The sequence below is a fragment of the Heteronotia binoei genome, chromosome 1 (genome assembly GCF_032191835.1).
Source record: "Heteronotia binoei isolate CCM8104 ecotype False Entrance Well chromosome 1, APGP_CSIRO_Hbin_v1, whole genome shotgun sequence".
Taxonomy (NCBI): Eukaryota; Metazoa; Chordata; class Lepidosauria; order Squamata; family Gekkonidae; genus Heteronotia; species Heteronotia binoei.
Window position 1 is genome coordinate 207,839,732 of NC_083223.1, and position 26,695 is coordinate 207,866,426.

The following is a 26,695-nucleotide window of genomic DNA, read 5'->3' on the forward strand; positions in this document are numbered from 1 at the left end:
GGTATGGTTATACAAAGAAAGTAAATAAACTTCCATGGGGAAGAAAAAATGCCAAAGACCACTGCTCTTCAATTAAATCAGCCAAGCAATTCCCTCTGAATTACTTTATCTCATGGACAGAGGCAGTAAAAGTGACCTTTCCCCAAATAAATATGCAGTTTTAGAGACTGCGTATAATACCCAGATATCTCAAGAAAATCCTTCCACTTCAGTCTTAGAGCTACCTTCCAAGAAAAATACCTTGGAATCACAAACTCCCCCAAATACAGAAAAAAATCTGGGAACAGAGGACTTATTAAGTCATACAAAAAGTTTTGCAGAACACCACCTCCTTCTCAGTACAGGTAAAGAAAACATTTGTCCTAGATACGCAGGTCAGAGGCAGTTGCCAGAAGGGCAGTAGCACTTGCAGGTTGCACATAGAATCAGTTGTAATTTTCCAAAATGAACAACCATCAGTTCTTTTATGTTCATAATCAAAATATGGTTTATCACATCACAGGCCACGTTAGTGGACTATGGACACATCTGCAGAATCTGAAACCATTTTACAGTGAAGTAGGATGTTACTGGAGATCTCTGATACAACAGAACAGTTCAAACACCTAACCAATCTGTTAATGAGCATGCAGTTAAGATTTAAAATCATTATAAGTGAACAATCATCACAATTTAAAAGCAAGCACAAGGACATTCATGAACTTGGATTAATATGATTAAATAAATTCAGGATTGTGAGACTCTTCATAAATCAGAGTATGAGCTTGAATAGACATTAAATTCAGTATGTGTCTAACTACATAAATGTAAAAGTTAGGTATTTTTATTTTCCTACTCCAGACATATTTTATAGAACCAAGGTCCATCATGGTTCCTTCTCATACCTTCCCATGGCATACTCACAGCAAGGGGGTGGGAGACCACACACAGACACAAGAATTACAGGATAGCAGTTGGTCAACAATAAATCTAATGTACTTCAATCTAATGTGTAACTGTGGATTACTGACCTGGCCCTGACTGTGGACCTGACCTGGATAGCCCATGCTAACCCAATCTCTTCAAACCTCAGAAGCTAAGCCCTGACCTGGATAGCCCTGGCAAGCCTGCTCTTGTCAAATCGCAGAAGCTAAGCAGGGCTGACTCTGGCAAGTACTGGGATGGAAGACCTCCTTGGAATACTGGAGCCACCTCTCTGAATATCCTACATGCTCCCAGTAGCGGTCAGTCACCATGACTTCCAGGTGCACACTCACATGCACATAAGAATACACAAATCCCCCCCCCCAAAAAAAATATCATGGAAGCTAAATATGGTAAACCAATCCAGGTAGGTATTTGGATCACAGACCACCAAGGAAGTCTTGAGTCACTATGCAGAGGCACCACCTCTGAACATCTCTTACCCTGAAAATCCTACATGGTCAACATGAGTCAGCTGCAACATGACAGCACTTTCCAACACCAATTATTTACATAATGTGAAGTCCTACTGAAATTAAACCTAAATATGTTTAAAGAGAGTTTTCAGGCATATTCCCTTATACCATTGCCTGTTCCTTCACCTCCACTTGAGTGCAGACTGTAAACTCTTGGAACGACCTTTTTGCTTGCTTTATTCTTTTCTTTTATTTACTTACTCTATTTACATCCTGCCTTTCTCCCTAATGGGGACCCAAATCAGCTTACATTGTTCTTTTCTTCTCCCCTCTTTTATCCTCACAACAACCCTGCGTCATGGTAGCTTAGGCTGAGAGTATGTGACTGTTTCAAAGTAACCCAGCAACCTGCCATGTGAGGAATCAAACCTGGGCCTGGTGCAACAATAATATGCACATTAAAGAAAATGTACACAGAATTAGCATAATTACTACTACCACAATTCAGAAATCTCTGCAAACAAGTGGGGCATCTACAACCAATAACTAGTTTATTATTAGGTAATTGTACTCCAGAACTGCTAAATATCAATGTTGGTATATTACTACTGCAACCGGACCTGGATAGCCCAATTTCATCAGATCCTGGATGCTAAGCAGGATCAGCTCTAATGAGTACTTGGATGGGAGACCACCAATGAAGTGCAGGACTGTTACACAGAAGCTGGCAATGGCAAGCCGTCTGTTTGCCTCTTGCCTTGAAAACCCTACAGGGTTGCCTTAAATCAGGCGCAACTTGATAGCACTTTCCATCCATTGCTAGTGCTCATTTTCTGAGGAGAATATACTGAATACCAACCATGGTGATCATCATGGATTTACTAGTCCTGCAAGACATATTCCCCTCCAGTCTTAACTACCTCCTCCGTTTTCCAGAAGAAGGAACAAAACAAGCTCAAAAACCAGAAATCTGCCACAAAAGTGCATGACACCTCATAACTTCACATTTTCAAAAATAGTAAGAGATACTGAAACAGCAGCTTATATATGAGAATTCTTTCACTAAGAATCTGCTTTCTGAATTATTAGTATTGTAATCAAAGTTTCAGAGTAGGCAAAATTTAAACAGATGTTCTGTTGAAATTTAGTTTTCATTGGCATAACTTTTTAACACAGACTTGCGATCTGGACATCTCTCCCAGACTATGGGATGCAATCCTATGAATCTGTGAATGTCAACATAAATTATGTATGGGGGCCATCTATAATTAAGGGCTGCTTCATTCACAGAGGCAAATTTCTACACAAAAAGAGATCCTGCACATCACAAAATGTTACACTCCTACTAGCATATAGGTAGTTTACCTATGTATGAATACTGAAAAGTTGCATTTGACTAAGACTTTCCTTCACAAATACAAACAATCTATCCACAACTATTGTTATTGATTAAAGCTAGCACGTAGACAAAAAATCATACAATTTCCCAGTCTTCCTTCACTTGCAGCTGCTGGAATGGCCTTGGGTCAGCCATAGCTCTTGTAGGAGTTGTCCTTGAAAAGGCAGCTACTGTGAGATCTCTCAGCCCCACCCACCTCACAGGGTGTCTGTTGTGGGGGGAGAAGGAGATTGTAAGCCGCTCTGAGACTCTGACTCAGAGAGAAGGGCGGGGTAAAAATCTGCAGTCTTCTTCTTTTGCATGTAAGAACTTGGTAATATGTGAAGCAGCTTCCAGCAACTGGGTATCAAAAACTGAGCACATACGTCAGCATTTACAAATAAGCTTCAAGATTAAATGAATGCTTACCAAGAAAAACTGCTTTCTAATCACGTCTTTTTTAAAAAAAAAAAAAAAGAACCATAGCATTGATATAAAACGCATTTGGATTAAGAATTATGGTCAAAACACACTGCTAAATCTACATTTCACATTTTTCTTTGACAGCTGCAACAGCCCATATTTCCTCATTTAAAACATAAACTGAAAACTATATATTTAGGTATGAAATCTCAGTCTGCCATGCAAAGTCACATATTTCTGCACTGGTTTCTTCCAAGGCAAACAAGTGATAAAGAAATTCACAGGAGTAAATGGCTGATAGTTTAAACAAACAATGCTATGAACTTCTGATAGTCAAACTGTGTGAGCATTCCTACTCCAAAAACAAACACAAACATTTCAACTTCTAACAGAAAAAAATAACGAATAAATCAAGCAAGACACTACAAAGGCAGGACAGATGGCAAGCGTATGGCTTTCTGAACATAATTGGGGGGGAAGGATTTTATAAGGCTTATATATATAACCTGAATAAGTTTCTTTTGTAAATTTATGTCACATCAGAATAGTCCCCCCAACCCGCCTCAAAATCTCCCCCACTACGACCTCAGATGCACAACTATAAAGCGAACATTCCAAATGCCAGTTCCTTTAAAGTAGGATAAACAAGCCTTTAATCCCAAGGGCTCAGACATAATGACGAAAAATGCAAGATCCTCAAAATGCAAGAAAGCGGTTAATCCCTCTTTAAATGAGACGCCTAACAACTCGTACATTACCAGACCCGAGGAAAGGGGGCGGGAATAGTAGCAAGGAATAAGGCTAGAGGGCAGGAGCTTCCGAACAAGAAACAATCTAGTTTTGGAGAATATGATAGGAGACAACTACGAGAGAAATGGAAAAGGAGGAGCGCGTGTAAGAAGGGCGCTCGGCGTTTGTTTCGTGTGCTTTCCCCCAGCGGCACCTGTAACCCGAGGGCAGATGAGCTCCCTACCGCTAGTTCCGCCAAACAAATTACCTTTAAGCTGAGGCAGCGGGGCGAGCTCTACTGGGCTGCTCTGCGTCCGGAACTGCGAGGAGCCCTGCGATCGCTTCTGCTTCTGAGCCTTGCGCACCGATCTCCGCGTGAAGCCATCCACTTTCTCCGCGGCCGAGATAGCCGCAGACATGGCTGCGCGTGGAGAAGACACAAGGGGGGGTCGACGGCTCTCTCTTCAAGCATATATCTCACACCAGCAGGGGAAAGCTCAGCAGGCGGAGGGGGGGGGGCACCTAATCGAATACCCCTGCCGAGGACGGGAGGAGGAAGACTCTAGATCCAGCAGCCCCGACAAGGGCGGAGCTTCCCACCAAGAAAAAGGCTCTTGACCCGAGGGCTATCGAATCAAGGAGACCTTGTTGAACAAACACCGTTGAGAACGGGAAGAGCTTCTTAATCACAATCCCCACGGAAGAAGTCGCTTCCAAACTAGGCGAAGGCGGAAAAACCCAACGGCTTCCAAGGGGGGGGGGGCAGACACACACAAAAATTGGAGTGAACTGGGGGTCGATTCCAAAGGGGGGACGTTCTTAATCCACGACCGAGGCTCCGCTTTAATCTCCCGCGTTCGACTCAATCGGAAAGAGCCACCATTAAAAGACGAAGAAAAAAGACAGGAAAACTTTCCGCCACTGCAACCGTGCCGTCTCCGCCTGCAGCAAACTTTGTCAGCAGCGCCCCGGCTCCTGAGGGGAAAGAGGCGCTGTTATTCCTCTCAGCCAGGCTCGCTGTGGTTGCCTGGGCCGCCCCGCAAAGAACTCGCTGTCATGAGCCGGAGTTTAGCCGGGAAAGAGAGGAAGGCGGTCCGTCGGGCGAGCGGCTGGGCTGCTGCAGCAGCCTCCTCCTCAGCCACCGTCGAGAGCCCCCCGGGCTTCTTCCGCTAACATCTCGTCACTCGCTCGCCCGCCGTGCGCCCCATCCTAGCACCACTTCTCCTGGGACGCCGCTTCCTCTTCCGCGGAGCCTCTCCGCGCAGCCCAACGTAACAACCAGGGGACGAATCTTCCGCACAAGTTGCGAGAAGCGAACGAGCCACAAGGACGACAGAGTTCCAAAAGGGGGCGGGGCAGAGTGAGGAGCAGGGAGGGAAGGAACAGAAGACGCTTGCAGCAGCCATTGGAGAAGCCCGGTGTAAGGATGACTGGCAGAAGCGAAACTAACCAATCCAGAAGCAGAAGCGCCACAAATTACCTCAGAGGCGGGGACCTGGAACAACTCGACCTTAGGAAACCGAGAGAGTGACGCCAGAATTGTCGAACGCGGGAGAAGCTAATGAAAGAAGATTGGGCTGCGAGCACAGGGCTGGGTTGAGCGGATAGCCAATGAAGGACGGGGAAATGGTTGAAGAAGCGCCTTGAGTGCCTGTGCACGCGAGCATGGAGTTTGTTTTCTTTTTCTGGTTGGTCGTGAACTTAGTCGGGGGAGGGAAAAGAACCCCCCCCCTCCGCTGCCTTCTGTGGTACCGGTGGCGCTGCCTGCGCCTTTTGCAAGGAGGACCAGTTAGTTTTGTTTACCCCCACTGGTAAGTGATGCTCGTCCCAACTTGGTGGGCCGAATTATTTTCTTGTTTGCTTGTGACCTGAATATGTGCAATGTTTAATGGCACTTGCGTAGGCATGGGTGGAAGAAGCCCGGTTACTATAGACTATAGTTCCATTCCCTCTGATCTGGCTGTGGTGCTCATTGAGGCTGAAGGCACTCCCGGGCTTTTAAAAACCTACTGCTTACGAATATTTTTCATTACGGTAGGTTTTTTCCACTTCTCTGCAGGATTTTAGCACCTTAAAATACAAGTAGAGACTTTGCCTATTGAATATCAGCCTGTCATGAAGCCATGTTAAGGGAAGCAGTGACTAATGGGTGTGTTGTGTCACAATGTCTGTTGCATTCATGTAATCTTTTTTTTTCCCAAATAAAGTTCATGTGTTCATGTAATCGTTTTTTTCCCCGAATAAAAGCTTGTACATGAAACAATAAAAAGTCAGTCTAGATCAGGGGTCCCCAATATGGTACCATAGGGTCCATGGTGCCCGCCAAGTGTTTTTAGAAAGTAGGCAGGTATAGGTGGGGCCTTTGCCCTACAGGGCTTCTGATTGGCCGTTGGAGAGTTGGTTGGTTATACAGATTTTTTAAAAGTTGCTTTGGTAGCAGCTGCCACTGTAGCACAAGGATCTTCACAGTGCAACTGCAGGTAAGCTGTGTGTACACAAGAAAATGTTTTTAAACAAGCTTTTCATTGTAAAAGGCATCCTGTTAGACAGCTTCTTCCTGAAATGCTGAAGAGTTACTATTGGAGTTACACATGTCTTCACTCTTTGAAATTTTGTGGTTGGCTCTGCTTCTTGCAGCAGTCATCTTGCAGTTATGCCCACCACCCTGTGTCAGAATTCCCCACAGGTTTGGAAAGGTTGGGAACACCTGCTTTCGGTGGTATGTTAGGGTAAATATATTATTATTAACTTTGGATCAATGAGTTTCTCTGAATGGTGGCAGAAAGAAAATGTAGCCAGGCCATGATAAAATACATCTGCAAAACTCTTCATCCTTCTCTGAAGACTTTTAAAACTCATGCTTTGTTCAGTGATTAGTAGTACTGAGAGTTGTGCAAGATGTACTTTCTCCATTAACAGTGCAGTCCTAAACAGGTTTATACCCTTAGTCCATTGGGATGTGTTTAGGATTGCACTGTAACACTTTTCTAGAGGGTTTGCAGAGAGCAGTACTATATAAGCTTGAAATAAAGTTCTCAGTTTATGTTCTTTCTGGGTTAGGAAAAAAGTAGTGAGTGTATATTTCTCAATCCTTTATCAGATCCCATTCCATTAAAAACTCTGGGAAGGAACAAAGTCACATTTTCTTTCATGTCTGCACTATAAAGAAGCTGCACCCATGGAACCTCTCCTTGCTACAGAGTTAATGTACTTTTAGTGGGATCTGAAAATAGACAGGTTTACACTGTCCTGTAAAAACCAGGTTCTCATTCTGAAGTGCTATCTTACCCTGATAAGAGGCTCAAATGACATTAAAACAGTTTTACCGACTTCTGTTGTGCTAGCAAGTGCCTCATGGGTAGAGCTTCATCAATACATTGCAGCATATTCTATGTGGTCATGCCTCTAAAAAGTTTTTGTAGAGCTTTAGATAGAAAAGTGGAATAAAACTATGCTGAATTTTCAGGGCTGTTAAATGGGACTTGCTGGATTCAGCATATTCGCTAGCATTCAGTGTGTTTTTGGTGGAAATCAAAGTGTTGGTTTTGATCCATAAACCTCAAAATGGCCTGAGACCGGAGTACATATTCTTCTATATAAATCTTTCTATTCCTGTTGCATTATTTGATGCTTCTGTGTTGAGAGGAGAGCTGTGTTGAGGAGGGGCTGTGACTCAGTGGAAGAGTATGTGCTTTGCATGTAGAAGGTCCTAGATTCAATCCCCAGCACCTGCAGCTGAAAAGACCAGGCAGTAGATGATGTGAAAGACCTCTGCCTGAGACCCTGGAGAGCTGCTGCCAGTCTGAGTTGACGTTACTGACCTTGATGGGCCAGTGGTCTGATTCAGTATAAGGCATCTTCATGTATGGGAGGGGGCTGTGGCTCAGTGAAAAAACACCTGCTTTGCATGCAGAAGGTCCCTGGTTCAATTTCTGGCATCTTCCATTGAAAGGTCCAGGCAGCAGGTGATGTGACATACCTTTTCCTGAGACCCTGGAAAGCTGCTACCAGTCTGAGTAGACAATACTGACCTTTGAAATCCACAAACATAAACACAATTTCAACAGGAAAGAAAATTTCAACAGAAAAGAGTTTAAAAAGAAATACGCAGGGGTGGCCAACAGTAGCTCTCCAGATTTTTTTTGCCTACAACTCCCATCAGCCCCAGCCGTTGACCATGCTGGCTGGGGCTGATGGGAGTTGTAGGCAAAAAACATCTGGAGAGCTACCATTGGCCACCCCTGGAATAGGGCATGGTTTCCAGTCCTAGAAAACACAAAATGCTCCACAGCTTACAACAGCACTTGAGATAAGATACATTCCATATGCAAAGGACCTCCTAAGGAAAGCTCCATATACAAAAGAACCTCCTCAGGAAAGCTCTTCCTTTAACATGTCACAGCCTGGGAAATTCCTACAAGAGAATGACTTGGCCTTTCCCCACTTTCCTGAGTGGATACGAGTTCCTACCATTTCTTTTTCTTTCCTTTCACTTTTACACAGAGAACTCTGTATTTCTGCGTTATACCTCCAAGGATGCTGGTCACAGTTGCTGGCAAAATGTCAGGTACTACTATGCCAAGTCCATGGCCATACAGTCCAGAAAATCTACAACTAATACTGACCTTGATGGTGGGCTCAGGGCAGTGTACAACAAGTTATAAGCACATAATAATTTAACCTGTTAAAATTAAGAGCTTTTCAACATGGTCCTGGATCCTAAGGCACCATAATTACAGGTCTTCTAACCCAATCAGCAGAGGAAGGAGGGGAGAGAGGATTAACCATACCATTGCTATCCTCAACCGTATGCGTGGTGGAACATCTCTGCCTTGCAGGCCCTGCAAAATTGTAGTAGATCCCACAGGCCTGGATGTCAGTCAGCAGGGAGTTCCATCAGATCAGAGCCAGGACAGAGAAAGCTCTTGCTCTGGTTGAGGACAGCAGGGACATCCAGCCAATTTTTTCACCTGAGCACAACACTCTCTGAGAGACATACTGGGAGAGGTGGTCCTGAAGGTACATTGGTCCCTGACCATTAAGGGCCTTAAAGGTCAAAATCAAAACCTTAAATCTGACATGGTATTCATTATGGAGCCAGTGCAGGTGTCGAAGCGTAGGTTGAATGTACATTTTTAACGAGGTTCCTGTAAGAACCCAAGCCACTGCATTCTGGACCAGTTCTAACCTCTGGGTCAGCTTCAAGAGTAGGGCCATGTTGAACAAGTTATAGTAGTTTAACCTAGGGATGACTGTTGCATGGATTACAGTGGCTAAGTCAGAGTGAGGCAGGAAGGGGGCTAGTTGCCTAACCTGGTGTAGTTGGAAAAACGCCAGTCTGACGACATTTATGACCTGGAAAAACTAGTGTAAAATGTTTTCAGTACTTTCACCACTAATCTTTACTCTGAAAGGCAGGCCAGCTTTATCCCCATATGTGGTGCTAAGGCTAAGGGAGAGCATATTGCCTAACATTGCCTAGTGAGTTTTATAGCCAATGGAGGCCTTTCCATCTGTGCACAAAATGCAGAAACCAAATAAGTATCATTGTGAAAACAATTACTGTTAAATGCCATGGAATCTGAGCCCCTCAGACCTTCCAAAGTGAACAGTAGATAATTTGTGTTCTAGCCACAACCAAGAATCTATATATTCCTTTAAGGTTTGACTTCAAAGGCCCATGATTAATTCATTTGCATTAATTCTGGGGCTTTTATTATACTCCCTTTGCACAAGAAAAGGAAATATACTATTGCCAAGGAAATTTTTTCTTGAGGACTATTAATGTACTCAACTTCATATGCTGAATAGTTCAGCACAAATTGAGTATTTTTGTGATTATGAGCAAGTGAGGCAGTCTTGTGATGTCATATCTGGAAGATCTAAGGTTTGATAGATGATGCTTTATGCCAGTAAGAACTTGGGTAAAGGGCAGGAGATAAATATAATAAATCTGTGATGAACTTCAGTTTTGACACCTCAATATTTGCACTATGCACTTTCTCTCTGGTTAGGGAGAGGGAGTTCATTCTTCCACATCCTTTGAATAGTTCTTTGTAGAACCTGAGAGTCCTGGCTTCAAAATTCAGATCAGCCATATATTTCTCAGCGTGTCTTGGGCATCTCCCATCCTCCATTTCCTTAACAAAATAGTAATTATCTGTCTTGTACGGTGATGACAGTATTATTGAATAGTTAACATAAAGCTGTAACAATTAATACAACTGGCTAACATTAAACAATGCAGCTTACAAAATAAATAGTCAAAGACATCAAAGCTTTTGCTTGCTTGCCATGGGCAAACTAAAGTTTTACAACAGTTCCCTTATCTTGTTGAGCCCTTGTGCACTTCTGGAATTTTGAAAATGGCTAGTTGACACCATCATTTAATGACTGGACATGCATGATGTAGCCAGCCTCAGAAGAGCTACAATGAGGACTGAGGCCAGACATAAAGCTTTTGGTGGTTCCAAGGCAAGCCTGAAGGCAGCTGTTTCCAAATGGAGACACACAAACAGGGATCGTTTTGTAGAAAAATAAGCGGTGGAGCTCTTCCAGGCATTGTTATGTAGCTGCACCTACTATTCAGTGGGCAAGGAAGGTAGGTGGGGAGGAGGAGAGGAAACCCTCAGAAAAGTTCAGGAGCTGCGCTCCTGGGAACTCCTGCTGAATTCAAGGCCTGCACAGAAGTAATACTACTTGGCTGCCTTGAAGCATCTTCTGCTCTAAAGAGATAGAAGAAAGCCAGAATTGACTCTGTGCTTTGAGGAGGAAGGAAGTGGACACAGGGAAATACATTATATAGCGGTATTAGTGTATATAGTGTGATATCAGATGCCAAATTACTAGTAGATGGGGGAGCATGGAGTCCAACTAAAGCAAAACTTTCTCAGTGGTGTTCATTTATTTTATTATTTATAATACGCATTTCTTATGGAGAGTCAAAGTGGATTACATAGCGTAGGTCTGTAATCAAGATGTGACCTTGTGATAAGCATTGAGATAGGATTAGGGTTACAAAAATCTGAAACAAGCTAAAATCTGAACAGAGTAATTAATCATGATGATAACTGAGTTGCAGTAGTCTTCACCAGCTGGAGTCTCTAAGATCAGAGGGGGCTTGTTTTACAGTGATCTAATTTCAGGGCTATCATGGTATGGATCAAAGTGGCTAGATTGGGTGAGTCAAGGTAGGGGCTATCTCCTGGGCAAAACTAAATTGGAAGAAAATATTTTTTGCACCTGTATGAACTTGCTTCTCTACACTAGTGCTGGATTCAGTGTAATGCCTAAACTCTTGACTGAGTCAGCAAGGATCAGTTGAACATCACTGAAAGTGGGGACCACAATATCAAGACCTCAGGCTTTTTATCCAGGATACTTTTGTCTTATCAGGGTTCATTTTCAGTTTGTTCATTCTATGGCAATCAGACAATAGCTCAAGACCTCTAACATATCACCAGGAAATCTTGATAGAGGGAGTCAGAGCTGGGTATCATCAGCATATTGATGGCATCCAGATGCAACACTATGAATGACTTCTCCTAAAGGCTTTATGTAGAGACTGAATAGCATGACTCCACAGGATAAACTGCACACTGATTATTCATTTATATTGGAAACTCTTTGAGTCCTGCCTATAACGACTGATTTAAACAAATCCAGAACACAACTCATAATACTGCTTCCAAATATTTTAACAAGATGATGCAGTCTACAGAACTGAAGGCAGTCGGTAAATCCAATACAAGCAGCAATTAGGAATGGCCTTTGTCTACAGTTTGGGCAGAGATCATCAACTAAAACCACTAGCGCTATCTCCGTCCTGTAGGCTGGCCTGAAACTAGACTGAAAAAAGTTCAGAGTACCTGAATTGTCCAAGACTGACTGGAGTTGGTCCACTGCTGCCCTCCAAGTCAACATGCCCAGAAAGGGCAGATTAGAGACAAAGTGATAACTGGCCCTTTGAGCAGCCAAGGGAAGGCACACTGAATCAGTAACTGATTTATGGTAGGCATCAATGACTTGTTAATATGGTTCTTACATTATTCCAGCAACCAGGATAGACAGGGGTCCAGAGCACAATTCACAGATCCCAGGAGCCTGTCAATATCATTCAGCCCTGAAGCCAAACCTTTCCTCAAGGGTTCAGTACAAAAGATTAAATTCAAGGTATGACTTCTGCATGTCCTGAGGCTCTCACAATTTGAAAGAAGGCCAGACTGGGCCTGGTGAAGAATCCTCTATCTATAGGAATGTTGAAGTCCCCCAGTACAGTCACTTTCCCAGTACACTCCAGCACCACACCTGAGAAGCACCTCTGCCAGTTCAGAGACGATGTCCACTGGTGAACATAATGACTGATAGACCAGTAAAATGCCTAATCCACCCTCAGTCAGTGCCTGCTAAAGTTTGCTTTGGAAGACTGAAATTTGAAGAACTCAAGGAATCACTCCTCCTCCCCTGCCACTAGTCCAGGGTTGAGGACTGCAGAACCAGACAGATAATTAGGACAGACACACCACGTACATTTCTTACTGTAAGTATATATGTTTTTAGGGTAATTTTAGAGGGACTATTATTATATGTGAATTTTGGTAGGGCCACAGGATTACTGCAAATTGTACAGACTCTCTGGCTTTCAATATATACAAGTCCTTAAATAATATAAGAACAATTTGTCTGAGAAACCATCTGCTATCTCTATTGCATCACATGATTTGAGACAGGGAGGAGAACTGAGATCAGGAGATCAACTTTGTTGGGGCTCATGGTTTGTCTTCAATTTGCACTGTGCTGCAATCTATTAGAGAATTTGTTCAGACGGAAATTAGTTTTGGAAGTATTTCATATTATAGTAGATTTGTTAATTACAGTTCTGGGTCTTTATTTTAATCAAAATCATTTTTAATGAAGTGCTCAGGTATCATTGCCAAATATCACATACAAATATGTTTTCTTATTTGATCCTGATTGCTTACATTTACTATAAAGTGAATTTATTTATTTACTTCATTTATACTTTGCCTTTCTCCCCAGTGAGAAAAGCAGCTTACATTGTTTGCAGCAGATGGGTGACCTTCGGTCAGTCACAGCTCTCTCAGAGCTCTCTCAGCCTCACAGGGTGTCTGTTTTGGTGAGGGGAAGGGAAGGAGATTGCAAGCCACTCTGAGACTCCAAGTAAAGGGTGAGATATAAATTGAACTCTTCTCCTTCTCCTCTCCCTCCATTTTACCCTCACAGCACTCCTGTGAGGTACATTAAGCTAAGTGTATATTACTCAAGGTCACTCAGAAAGCATCACACCAGCTAGGGAGCCAGTTTGGTGTAGTGGTTAAAAGCAGTGGACCCATCTTGGAGAACCATGTTTGATTCCCAGTTCCTCCAAATGAAGCCAGCTGAGTGACCTTGGGCCAGTTGCAGTTCTCTCAGCCCCTGAAAACAAGTCTAGCTCACCATTGCACAACACTAAGAGCCAGAACTGGAAGCTGCCGGACAATCCTAGGATCTTCTGGCTATTATACACACAATGCCATATGATATTTAATCACACCACCTGTTTATAATCACTCACTGTTGGTACTATTAAGCCTGTAATTTGAACCCAATGATGTTGAATCAGTTATTTTATCAACTTATTTTAAGAAAAATACGATTTCTCAGAGGTTTTTTTTTTTTAGAAAAAGCCCAGCAAGAACTTATTTGCATATTAGGCCACACGCCCCTGCTACTAAGCCAGCCAGAACTGTGTTCCTGTGCATTCTGCTAAAAAAAAAAAGCCTGTATTTTCTATATTTACGTAAGTCTAAGCCTCTCTATAGCCAACTTGACCATGGAGGACCATGAATGGACCATTAAGTTGTGTTTGACTCATTTGGCTCCCCATACTGGAAAAAATTGATAGTGACCCATTCTACATCAATTCCCATAACAAAAGTAAACTTTACAAAGACTTCTTGTGGTTATAAATTTTCTTATATTACTGTACTTTGTAATCTTGACGTTGGTTTATCCCTCCTCTTTCTTCTTTTCTTTTTTATTTATTCTAATGTATATGGTTTTTGTTAGCCATGATGTATTGTTTACTGCCAAATATTTTCTTCGCTCCCTTTTTTTAGTTGTATTTGATTGGTTGTACTCATCAAATTACATGTACTCTTTGTATTACCTTATGCTTTGGTTGTATAAAAACTTTTTCCAATAAAACAGTTATTAACCTGGGAAAAAAAAAAAGTTGTGTTTGACTCTTAATGATTCTATTGGCCAGGTCTCCACATTTTCCAATCTTGTACTGTTTTTTTAGTTAAAAAGGTAAAGGTAGTCCCCTGTGCAAGCACCGGATCGTTACCAATCCATGGGCTGAGGTCACATCATGACATTTTCATGGCAGACTTTTTATGGTGTGGTTTGCCATTGCCTTCCCCACTGCGCTAGCTGGGTACTTTTTTGAATTAGGAGTATTTAATTGTTTCCATGTACCATTGTGTAAAATGGTACAGTGGTTTACTACTTCATCTTCTGCTTGTAAAGTGATTGTAGCCACAATTCTGCATAGTCAGATGTATTTGTGACCATTGTATTTCAGTGGCTAGAACATGGGTTAAGTTGTGGGAGATCTAAATTCAGACTCTAAGCTGCTAAACGTATTGTGTGGCCTTTGGTACAATCTACTTCATAGTCTACCCTACAAGGCTAAAATTTGCTTTAAGCACCTTGGAAAAAAATGACATACAAGCATAACAAAGGATTAATCTTAAACCAGGAGACTGGAACTGAAATAAATTCAGCAAATATTCAAAAGTTATTCATCATATTACTTGAAATAGAAAGTACGGTACATGAAATTCTTTCATTTCTGTTGCCATTGTTAAATATTTAGATCTGCAGAAATGCAGCAGTTCTGTAATATGCAGGTTTGCTGTTGGGGCATGATGGGAATACAGAGGCCTCAAAAGAAAATTTAATCTGTCAAATAAGAGATTGATCTTCATACAGAAGAGTTAGGAACCATGAGACTAAGAGATTATTACCAATGCACTGTAAAACAATGCAATCCATCTAGCAGAAAGTTTACCACTTAGCATCTTGTCAGCTTCTTAGAAGATTCTTGGCATGAGTTAGTACTTGCTAGAAATCATTTCCAAGTGGAGCACTTAATGACTGTGGGCAGCCAGTATTAAGAAAAAATAAAAATGATATAGTACAAAACAAATGCAGTGGGTTTTGCTAATCAAATCTCCATCATTAGACTGCTCCTAATCCAATTACCTTGTGTGGAAGAAGATGCCATGTTTACCTAGATGGACAACTATGCTGAATGTATTAAATGAACACCCTGTTCTAATTTAAAAAAAAAATTCCTGGTAGCACTCCTGGGGAGAAAATACTTGACTTTCCTTCAAGTAGATACATAATTATTATTCCAGAGAGAGACCAGTACCCACACTTGTATTTCTCACAAATACAGCTGGAACAAGTATAGCTGGAACTATTTGAAATTGCCCACCAAAGCTTCCTGTCAAATCAAGATTGCCCTTAAACAACCCTCTTACCAACTGGTAACTTTCTCTCCATTTCTTTATTTGGAAATATCCCCAGGATCTTAAACTGTCCCCACACCCCATTTGGCCAGTCAGGAAGCATACCTCAGTCACACATCCCACTTGCTATTTTTTAAAGCCTGGAAAGAGAAATTGTGCTTGACTCAAGGTGTGATAGTTCTTGCAAAGGGAGGCCTGTCCTTGATGATTCTTCTCAGCCTCTCAGTAGCATTTGATATCATGGTATTCTTCTGGACTGCCTAGCCAATATGACCCTAAGCAGTGCTATCCCATATTGCTTTTGAGCCTTCCTGGAGAATGGATCCCAGAGGCTGATGCTAGGAGATTTTAATTTGCTCTCCTTGACCTTTTGCACATGGGTTTGGTGGTTTTTTCCCCCCAAGGTCCCATTTATCTCCCATCTTTTTCAATATCTACATGAAACTGCTGGGAGAAAGCATGTGGAGTTTGAAGTACAGAATCCCCAACATATGGATGACATGCAGTGTGTTCTGTCGCCCTTCCCCCATTCCATCTAAATCCAGGGATATGATGGAAGTACTAAACCAGTCTGAAGGTGGTAAAAGACTGGGTGGTTCTTTACAAGTACAGTTGGGAGTGATCCATACCTATTCTGAGTGGACTGTTTGATTAGATCTGCATTGCCCTGCCATGTAATGGCACTCACCTTAAGCTGGCAGACTGGGTTTTCAAATATTTCTTTGTAATAATTCACCCCACCATCCAACTCTCCCACTGTTTATAGCTTTGGATATATATCTCTCTGCCAATTGAATTTAACACTTTGTGCATAAAGTGGGATCTAGCTCTTTAGGCCACAATTGAATTCCTTAGTCCAGGGATGGCCAATGGTAGCTCTCCAGATGCTTTTGCCTACAACTTCCATCAGCCTCAGCCATTGGCCATGCTGGCTGGGGCTGATGGGAGTTGTAGGCCAAAAACATCTGGAGAGCTACCGTTGGCCACCCCTGCCTTAGTCTTTACGGTGTCACAAACCACTTGGTTACTCAGGCTGGAGCAGACTACTCCGCTGGAATTTTTCAAACAGTGCTATTGGCCTTAGCTGAACCCATGTCTGGAGTTAACAGACTGTTGCAAAATGTTTCAACAGCTGTCCTTTTGCATATATAAGAAAAGAATGCAATGTGGATCATGTAGATTGCTAATGATCTTTCATATTATTTTACATTTGAAAATGGGTTTTTCAGCTGCTTTCTGGCAAGTGACTTTCACAATTAATCCCTGTCCTATCCTATATTTGCCTCCAGAAAGAAGTATTTGAAAAGTTGCTTTCTGAGACAGTTTTGAAATGCCTTGTTATATCATGCTATTTTAAACATCCAAGATGTGAAGGGAGGGAGGAAAAGGCAATAAACAGCTCTCATGCAAGTAATTTTTTTCTACTTAGGTTGCTTTTTGTTGTAAACTTTTTTTAAAAGGTTCTTTTCAAAACAGTTGATTTCCTTTTCATTTATCCTTCTCAGAAGGCTAAGGTTCAAGGTGAAATCAGCTTTGTGTAATCTAATCAAGGCTGCAGCATATCCTGGGAAAAGACATGGGCCAAAAACCTTCCACCATGGCCTGAAAACCACTTCTTTCCCATCTCCCGTATTTTTTAATTAACCATCCTGCTACATGAAGAGTCCTGGAGAACTCAAAAGCTGTTTTGTGATACTTTGGTTAGTGCCAGTTAAAAGGTGCTTACATGACTTTTGTGTTTGAATTTTTCTGAAGACCAGCACAGCTACTTGTGGTCTCAGTTCTGAGCGTTGCTTAGATATTGAAATGGTATGTGCTGTCCTGCAGGGATGATAAAGACAGCAATGCTATCACAGAATATCTGATATTCTTGCAGAAATTTGTGCCACCAGATCTCCCAGAACAGTTCCACTATTTCCATTCTGGTTCTAGAAGGTAAAGCACCAATAATAGGGGAGTTTTGGTTCACTTTTCTTTTGCATAGATGTGACACAATAGCCTGACTGTGCAATAAACTCTCTTAATCCTGTCCAGTAAACACAGCCATCGTTAGCATTTTTGGACTGCAAAGTGTTCTTTTGTTTTGCAGGCGTTACTTGCTGTAGTTTTATTTCATGTGACTGTGCTATTTGTGGAGGAGTAAATATTGCCGGGGGTCTGTTTAATAAGGCCAATGACCTGGATTTTTTTTTCCGTTTGAATTATCTCCAAAAGTCAGACATGTTTAACCACTGATCTTTTCCTTTATAGCTGTATTTTAGCATCATGGGCATACTGTTTGCTTAAGAGACTAACACTCAGGCACACAGGAAGACTTGTTTATATATGTCTCATTTGCTTGGTTTCAGTTCTGGCAGGAGTTAATTCTTATGATAATTTTTAAATTGCCAAGACTAAAATGTAAAGAGTAGAAATTATTTTAAACCAAATTTGTCTGTTGGAAAATGTCTTCATAAAACAACTTGGTAGTTCCTATTTTCTGTTTATTTTTTCAGTGCCAAGATTTATATCAAAATAATTAGAAACTGATTTTTAATGAGAACTGGGGTTATGATGTGTAAAGTAAGAACATCTTTGTGCATAATAACCTGAAACTAAAACTGCATGAATACACAATAAGACTTCAGTAATTTCATCCTGCATTTATTTATTTCTAAAATTTATTTATTATACCTAACAACTTGCCAGCTAACCTTTAAGGGTTGCTGCCACAATGTACAACTGGCATATCTGCTGTAAGCGATACGATTCTACAGTGAGAGGTAATGCATGGCTACTCAGGCAAGTGCTTAATGTAAATTTTATGTACTGTTAAGATAAAGCCTATTGAACAACTGCTATGTATAGCATTATATGCTGTGTAATGAGTTGGACACTGTCAGATTAGCACTGCAGGCTGAAAAATTAGATTTTAAAAAACATTTTTATTTATATTCATGTTAATATTTGATATGGCAGATAGGCTTTCAAGCCCTAGAGGACAATCTTTTTTTTTTTTTGCACTGTCAGGCCAATTAACAATTCTATGTCTAAGTATTTGATTCTGTTAAACGCTAGAATACAATATGCATTTCTAAATTCTTTACTCTAGATGTTTGGATTATGGTGTGAAAAGTATTATAGAAATGCTATGTAAGTGTTCAAAGCATATAAATTATTGCAACCATTTGTATAGCAGTCCTTCAAGACAGGCCAGCATTCTTTCTGTACAGCAGATGAAGTTGTGGGGTGAAGGTGAAAGATACTGACTCATTTATCAGTACATAAGATTGGAATAGGGTTGCCACATCCAACTCAGGAAATATCTGGGGACTTTGGGGGTGGAGCCAGGAGACTTTCCTATTCCATAAAAATAAATAAAAATACAGCAGTGCAATTCCCCTGAATAGTCTTTTTTTCCTCCACTTTTTTGCATTCATATGGTTCCACAGCAGCTGCACTTCTACTAAAATGAAAATGAACTCACACATGCACACTCACAAAGCAGCCAAAATAAACAGTTCGTATGCCCACATTTTTGTGATCTCCCTGGGGCAATGGTATCAATAACTTTATTCACCGGAGTTGCTGAATGTAACAATCTGCTGTATCTCAACCAACTTAGAGAGAGAGAGAGAGGTCTAGTGGGTGGCGTTTTCCTCTAGTCCCATACTCAGGTTCTAGTTAACTCTTTACTGTCCCTTTTACTTAGGGTTGCCAAGTCCAATTAAAGAAAAATCTGGGGACTTTGGGGGTGGAGCCAGGAGACTTTGGGGGTGGAGCCAGGAGACATTGGGAGTGGAGCCAGGAACAAGGATGTGACAAGCATAATTGAACTCCAAGGGAGTTCTGGCCATCACATTTAAAGGGACAGCACGCCTTTTTAAATGCGTTTCTTCCATAGGAAATAATTAAGGATAGGGGCACCATCTTTTGGGGCTCATAGAATTGGACCCTCTGGTCCAATATTTTTGAAACTTGGGGGGTATTTTGGGGAGAGGCACTAGCTGCTATACTAAAAATCTGGTGCCTCTACCTCAAAAAATAGCCCCCCCAGAGCCCCCAATACCCATGGATCAATTCCCTATTGTTCTCCATAGGGAATAACAGAGTGTCTAGTAGACATTTCCCTCCCCCCCACGCTTTCTAAAGGGGGGGGAGGGCCTCCATCCCAGGGAATCCCCCCTCTCTGCCCCCTCCCTCTCTCTCTCACACACACACAAATACGTACCGTACTTGGTCTTCTTCCAGCAGAATTTGCTCGCTGTGAAAACGAAAGCAAGGCTGCACAGGAAAAGAAAGGGAGGGGCCGTTCCTGTTTCCTGTGCAGCCTTAAAGGGACACATTTTAAAAACAGATCCCAAGCTGTAAAACAACATGATGCCTACAGGTATGTTCTCTCTCCCCCCCCCACCCCCAGATTTTTTAAGAGCGGGGGAGGAGGCTGAAAATTCGGGGTTCCCCTGCCAGGGCGGGAGGGTTGGAAAGCCTACTTTTACTATGCAAACAGCTTCTGAAAGGAATGCAAAATGAACAGAGGAAATCAGGTCTCTGGCTTCCTGTCTCACACACATGGCTCTTCCTGCTTGCCTCCCTGCTTGCCCCCGCAGCTTCAGTCTCACTGAGGTATAAAGGCACATGCAACCCTTCCAAAATAGAGGCAGATGCAAACTTCTGAACCTGCTTGAGATCTAAAGGCACATAATGGCTGTGGGGGTGGGGCTTTACTGGTGGGGTGGGGTGGGTGGTGACAGGGAGGAGCCTGCAAAACTGGGAATCCCGCACCCAGACCTGGGGACTGGCAAACCTAGATTGTAACCAGGGCCTTTCCAGCTCACAGTTCAAACTCATTGCAGCAACACATTGTGTATGAACTGTCATATTAAACTACAGACCTGGAAAGCTTTAATTGGAACAATATATAATGATGCAAGATGACTTCTAGTTTCAAAATAATAAACTCTTAAGTACACTGAGTCTTTATTAATATAGTCCTTACTGGTATTTGGTCAAAGTTAATTGTAGCCATATAGAAATTGTTCTACTATCTGCCAAGACCAAGTTCTCAAAATGTATTGTACCAAAGCCTGTTGTTTTTTGTTCTTTTGTGGATAACATTTTCTTATCATTCAGCCAGCAAACAAAGGATACTTGGAGAATGCTTGACTGAATGAAAGATGAACTGAAGCATTTGTCTTCTGTTACAATAATACAATGAAATACGTTCACACAAAGCAGAGAAAACATGCACATGGTTCAGAAGTCAAGGAGTTCTTTGAAGCTTTTGCTGAAGCCCCTTATATGGCTGAAAAAAGCAAGTTGCGTTTGAGGCAAAAGCAGTAACAAACTGAACCAGCAAACCTCTATACCAGGGGTGGGGAACCTCTGTCCCGAGGGCCGTATGCGGCCCTTGAGGCCCTTGGGGATTGCTGGGCTGAACCAAGCCATGTGGCAGCCTCCCTGGGGCCTGGCTGGCCAGCAAGGATTGTGGGGCCCAGCCGCGCTGTGCAGCATCCTCCCCAGGGCCAGGCAGAGATCACAGGGCCCAGATGTACTGTGCGGCAGCCTCCCTGAGGCCTAGCTGGCCAGCCAGAATTGCTGTAGGGCCTGAAAAAGTTACTGTCACAGTTCAGTTTGCACTTGATTATCCCAGATGGTGCGACCTAATATGCTAATATTAGGAGATGTGGTCTAATATGCTACTGAGTTCCTGCTGGGCTTTTTTGTAGAACCTATGCATTTGCCTAGGGTGGCAGGCCAAGTGTGTGTACGCGCGCCAGATTAAGCTCTCCCCATATGACTTCAAATAGAAAAACAATTATTTGCATTAATGTTGCTGGCCTGAATCATTCTCCCTTGGTGGAGCACTATTTTTTAAGCTGATAGTTTTTTATGGCCCATGAATGATGTTATAAATATCCACATGGCCCTTGGCAGAAAAAAGGTTCCCCACCTCTGCTCTATACATATAGGTAAGGGCATTGGGGTTCTTGTGTTCCTGCTTCTGCAGACTGACCCATCTAAAGCATTAAGAGAGCTCTGCATAGGTTCCACAAGCAGTGGACTGACTAACAGTCTCTGTGGCTTCAGTTCTGCAGTTGACTTGTTATACTGTAGGTGCAGAACTCTGCCTGCACTGAAGCCTGAGGCGAGACTTCTGCCTGTAAAGCATTTACCACTGTTTATTCCACTCCCTGGAATTTAGATGATACAATCTAATTAAAACAAACAAAAGATTTTGTTAGGAATATCCAGGATTTATTGTTTTCTCTATTTTTAGTGGAAGAGAAGGACCTTTATGTAACTGTTTCTTTTCTGTTACTAAGCTCAGGTATATTGTGCTGGCTGCAGTCAGTGCCTGCCTTTGTACCTACAAGTGTCTTAGAATCCTGCAGGCAGGCCTGTAGCCCAGAAATTTCTGGTGGGGCGGCCCATGGGAAAAAAAATCAGGCGGAGGGGCCCCCCACTCTGGCAGTCCCCCACGCTCTCTGCTGCTCTGGCGGCCCCTCCGGTTCACCCACCTGGTGAAGCGCCAGCTCCTGGGGTTCTTTCAAGGTTCCCCCCCCAAAAGAAACGTGCTGAGTGTGCCAGAAAGCCAGCATAGGAACCACTGGCCTCGGCGCCACTTATCCCGCTGATCAATGGTGGGGGCACCTTGAAAGAGCCCCAGGAGCCAGCACTTCACCAGGAGGAAGGGGGAGGCACCGTGGAGGGGGAAGGGAGCCGCCAGAGCAGTGGCGGCAGAGAGAGCGGGGGCCACCAAAGCGGCAGGGAAAGGAGGGGCCATAAAGGTCAAAGGGGAGGTTGGGTGGAGAGGTAAAGGTCACTCAGCAGAGAATCAAACCTGGTTCTCCAGATTACAGTCTGCCACTTTTAACCGGTCCACTACACCAGACTGGCTCTTGTGAAGGTTCCTTCCATTTGAGGTAGAGGATGGATCTGTAACTGGTTGACTGATCACACCCAAAGAGTGCTTGTTAATGGTTCCCCATGCTCTTGGAGAGGAGTGATAAGTGGAATGCCTCAAAGATCTATCCTGGGACCTGTTTTGTTTAATATTTTTACAAAGAATTTGGATGAAGGAATAGAGAGAATGATTAATAAATTTGCAGATGATACTAAATTTTGAGGAGTCTCAAATACAGTAGAAAACAGTCAAGATACAGGATGATGTTGACGGGCTGGAAAATTGGGCTAAACTAATAAAATGAATTTTAATGCAGATAAATGTAAAGTTCTGCATTTAAGTAGAAAAAGTCAAATGCATTATAGGATTGGGGAAACTTGTTTTGTCAGTATTCTGTGCAAAAAGGATCTAGGGATCTTAGTGAACCATACACTGAACACGAGTCAGCAGTGTAATTCAGTAACTAAAAAAAACCAATGTGATTTTGGGCTGTATCAACAGAAGTTTAGTGTCCAGACTGAACAAAGTGATGGTATCACTTTATTCCACTCTGATTAGATTTCACCTTAGAGTATTGTGTTCAGTTTTGGGCACCACAATTTAAGAAGGATATACAGACAAGCTGGAACATGTCCAGAGGAAGGCAACCAAGATGGTGAGGAGTCTGGAGTAGGGGTGTGCATTCGGTTCGGCCGAACTGAATCAACCGCCAAATCACCCCTGATTCGGCTGTATGAGGAATCGCATACAGCCGATTCCAATTGGGGCCCATTATGCGGGAGCCGAGTATAGCTCCCTGTATACTTCCGTATAAATATTCGGAAGTATACGGATGTCAATGCAAAAGGCAGGAAAGTGGCTTCTGCAGCCTTGGGGGAGCTGCTAGCCTCCTTTCCTGCCTTTGGTAGCATTTTCCCGCCTCTCCCATAGCCTCCCTGGGATCGGGGAGGGGGAAGAGAAGCCCCAGCAGCCAGTCCAAAGCATACATTTGCAAAATGCATTGCAAATGCATGCTTTGAAGGGCTTTTGTGTAGCTGATCCTCCAGCCATCAGCAACCATGTTGTTCTTTTATCTGTGTGTGAGAGAGCTTGTTCTGTGCTGGCCCTTGGCCTCAGCCTTACCAGACTTGCTTGGTATAAGAGAACACGTCTAAAAGGTAAGACAGTCTTGGGGTTCTTGTTTTTATTTTAGTTGGTAAAAGGACGTTTTAAGACTCAGAGTCCCTTTACTTGTCCAGATTTGGGTGGTGGGTACTAGTTTATTTGGGGTTTGGAGGTTCTGCTGGGGTGGGGGGGATTTTGCCAGTTTGCCCATATCTTACTTTAGTGAGAGGACTTTTAAAAGTGCAGTGTGCTTTTACTTTTCCTGATTTGGTTGGCTTGGATTTCTTGGAGTTAGGGTGAAGGTTTTTTTTTGGGGGGGAGGGGTTGGTAAAGTTCCTGTATTGTTAAAAGTTAAGCTTTTTACTGTTTTAAAAAGCTTCTGTGTTTGATTTGTTGCTGCTGTTTGTGTTGTGTTGCTGTTGTTCCTTTTCTCTTCTGTTTCTGGTTCTTGGGGGGGGGGGGCTGTTTGGCCACATTTTCAATGTTTAAAAGGCCACTTTTTTAACAGTTGAGTTTGTGTTGGCCTTCTGTTTGGATCTATTCTCTATTGGTGCAAGTTTTGCATCCTCCTGTCCTGTTGTCCCCTGTGATGGAACCGGCCCGATTCTGCCTTCAGACCTGGTCCTGTCAACTCCCTATTGAGTCGCCAACTCCTGGAGCTATTTCTCCTTCGGCCACTTGGGCTCGCTGCCACCACCTGCTCAGTCCAGGGGTTCAGATTGAGAGGAACAGGACTCCCAATCCCCCTCTCCAGCTCTGAGGCCAGGCCTCAAGGTCCTCTGCCATCCTCTACTTCGGTATCTCAGAGACCACAGCACTTCTTCGGGGAACCCCTGGAGGATTGGCACCTTATCCAACTGCATGCCTTCCCCCTTCCCCGGGGCCCCTTCATAGAGCAGCGTGGTCTAAGCAGTTGGGGATCTATGTGGTACAGAGTTTGACTGCAGCGTTCAAAACAGTAAAAATATTTAATAATAAGAGAAAGAAAAATAAAAACAAAAACAGTCACATGTAAAAGTTTAGCACAGCACCTGAACAGCAACAAGCAGGACAAATAAAAGGTGGATTTAAACGCATCCTCTCATCCCTGGTGTAAACTTGATCTACCTTGTGAATGACTGCCTGGGGTCCCACAGGCAGGAGCCCACAGTCTGGCAACCTCTCTCCCTGAGCGCCAGCCGAGGACTGGACTTTTCCCGCCTAATTCAAATAAAAAAACCCAAAAGAACTTCCTGCCCCTCTAGGAGGCTTTCCCCCTAGAGTTGCTGGTTTAACTCCAGAAGGGAGGAGGGAATGAGGGGAAGGCTAAAGAACTTCCTGCCCCTCTAGGAGGCTTTCCCCCCTAGAGTTGATGGTTTAACTCCGGAAGGGAGGGGGGGAGTGAAGGGAAGACTAGGCCACACAGCCTGCCTAGTAGTTTCATGTTCCCCTTCAACCAAGCACCAACATTAACCAAGATGGCGTTTCTCCACATCCCCTTTTTCCTGGTTCTGGTTTTTGGGAGGGGGGGGGTGTTGTTAACTGATTTGGCCTGAGGTTTCTTATTGGTGAAAAGGACCCAACTAGAACCTCAATAACTACCAGACAAAATTGATCAAGTCATATTGTGTGCAGAGGATGCAACTACCAATGCTTCTGCAGACAGCTAAGACTCCTTTATATGGCAGACAAGTTCAAAGAGTCAAAACATTCTCCTGCAAATGTGAAAAAGAAAAATCATGTATTCATATAAAGGTCCAATTAAACAGTTCTCTCAATGGCCCATAGGGTATAATGGTGGAATAGGGGCACCCACTTTGGGTGCCCCTGGAACGGGATCCCCTGGCCCAATCTTTTTGGGACTTGGGGGGTTTGTAGGGGAGAGTCCCCTGCAGGTCCCCTGCAAATTTGGGGGCTCTCCCTCAAACCCCCTCCCCTCCAGGTGGCTTCAAATACACCCTATTTGCCATTGATTTCAATGGCACATAGGGAATAATGGGGCCGTATATTCGGAAATAGCCGCGCATCCACCGTATATGCGGCTATTCCGACTACGGAATTCAGAAATATACGGGATTCCGAATTTCCCCCCCGTATACTTCCGAATCCGTGTAATTCCGAATTTTTTTTTTTTGCGCATCCCTAGAGTCTGGAGATCAATTCCTGAAAGGAGAGGTTAAATGAGCTAGGTATGTTTAGCCTGGAGAGGAGTCGACTGAGAGGTGATATGATCACCATCTTCAAGTACTTGAAGGAGTGTCACATAGAGGAAAGTGAGGAGTTGTTTTCTGTTGCCCCAGAAGGGTGGACCAGAACCAGTGGGCTGAAATTAAATCAAAAGAATTTTTGACAAAATATTTGAAAGAGCTTCCTGACAGAGCAGTTCCTTGGTGGAGCAAGCTTCCGCAGGAGGTAGTGGACTTTCCTTCTCTGGAGGTTTTTAAACAAAAGCTTAATGGTCATCTAACAGCACTGCTGATTCTGTAAACTTCGACAGATTGTGAGGAGGAGGGCAGGAAGGGTTGCAAGCAACAGTGCTTAGTTCTTCTGCCGTTTTCTTACACACCCAGGGAAATGCTGTTCACTTTGGGGTCAGGGAGCAATTTTTTTCCAGGCTAGTTTTGCCAGGGATACTGGAGGGATTTTTTTGCCATCTTCTGGGCATGGAGTTAGGTATCGCCAGGGGGGTGGGGGGGAGAGATGTTTGTGAATTTCTTGAATTCTGCAGGGGGTTGGAGTAGATGACCCTGGAGGTAATTCCATGACTCTATGATTCTACTAGGAGGACACCTTGAACCCTCCCTTGTCTAGGGGGTTCTAGTCACTCACATGGGATCTTCAGCCCTATACTGGTTAGTTTTTGTTAAATGTTTCCTGAGACATGAGTGGCTCTCAACCTTGCCTCTGAATTGGTTTTTTTCTAGGTTAAGTTCCATTGAATGCAATGAGTAGTGGCACTGTTGTGAATGAGAGGAAGATGAGCAAGTTATTCTGTGACTGTTATGGAGATGGGGGGTGGGGTTTGATGGTATTCCAGAGACTGGCAGAGTATGGGAAAGATAAACTTCACCAGATGTAGAGGCTTTTTATAACCCAAAGGGAAAACATGCTGTCTCTTTGGTGTGTTAATACCTTTTAATTGGAGAGACCATGTTGTGGTAGGCTTAAGCCCCAGCACCTGGCACTCAGATCGGCTGAGGGTCCATGAGCCCATGTGGAAGGTAGGGTTGCCAGGTCTTGTGTTGGAAAATATCTGAAGACTTTGCGGGTGGATCCA

General features: G+C 43.1%; 1 protein-coding gene and 1 long non-coding RNA gene across 2 annotated transcripts in view; one reads left to right on the forward strand and one right to left on the reverse strand.

Moving 5' to 3' along the window:
• The window catches only part of PPP2R5A (protein phosphatase 2 regulatory subunit B'alpha), an 82,275-nt gene extending 77,415 nt beyond the window's left edge, over positions 1-4,860 (reverse strand). Inside the window, exon 1 of the mRNA XM_060247126.1 lies at positions 4,178-4,860. Within this exon, the coding sequence (XP_060103109.1) occupies positions 4,178-4,328 (151 nt within the window). The 5' untranslated portion in view covers positions 4,329-4,860. The remainder of the gene's footprint in view (positions 1-4,177) is intronic.
• Positions 4,861-4,980: 120 nt separating this feature from the next.
• LOC132577381 (uncharacterized) overlaps positions 4,981-26,695 on the forward strand; it is a 50,815-nt gene continuing 29,100 nt past the window's right edge. The window contains exon 1 of the long non-coding RNA XR_009555824.1: positions 4,981-5,720. This is a non-coding gene — a long non-coding RNA (uncharacterized LOC132577381). The remainder of the gene's footprint in view (positions 5,721-26,695) is intronic.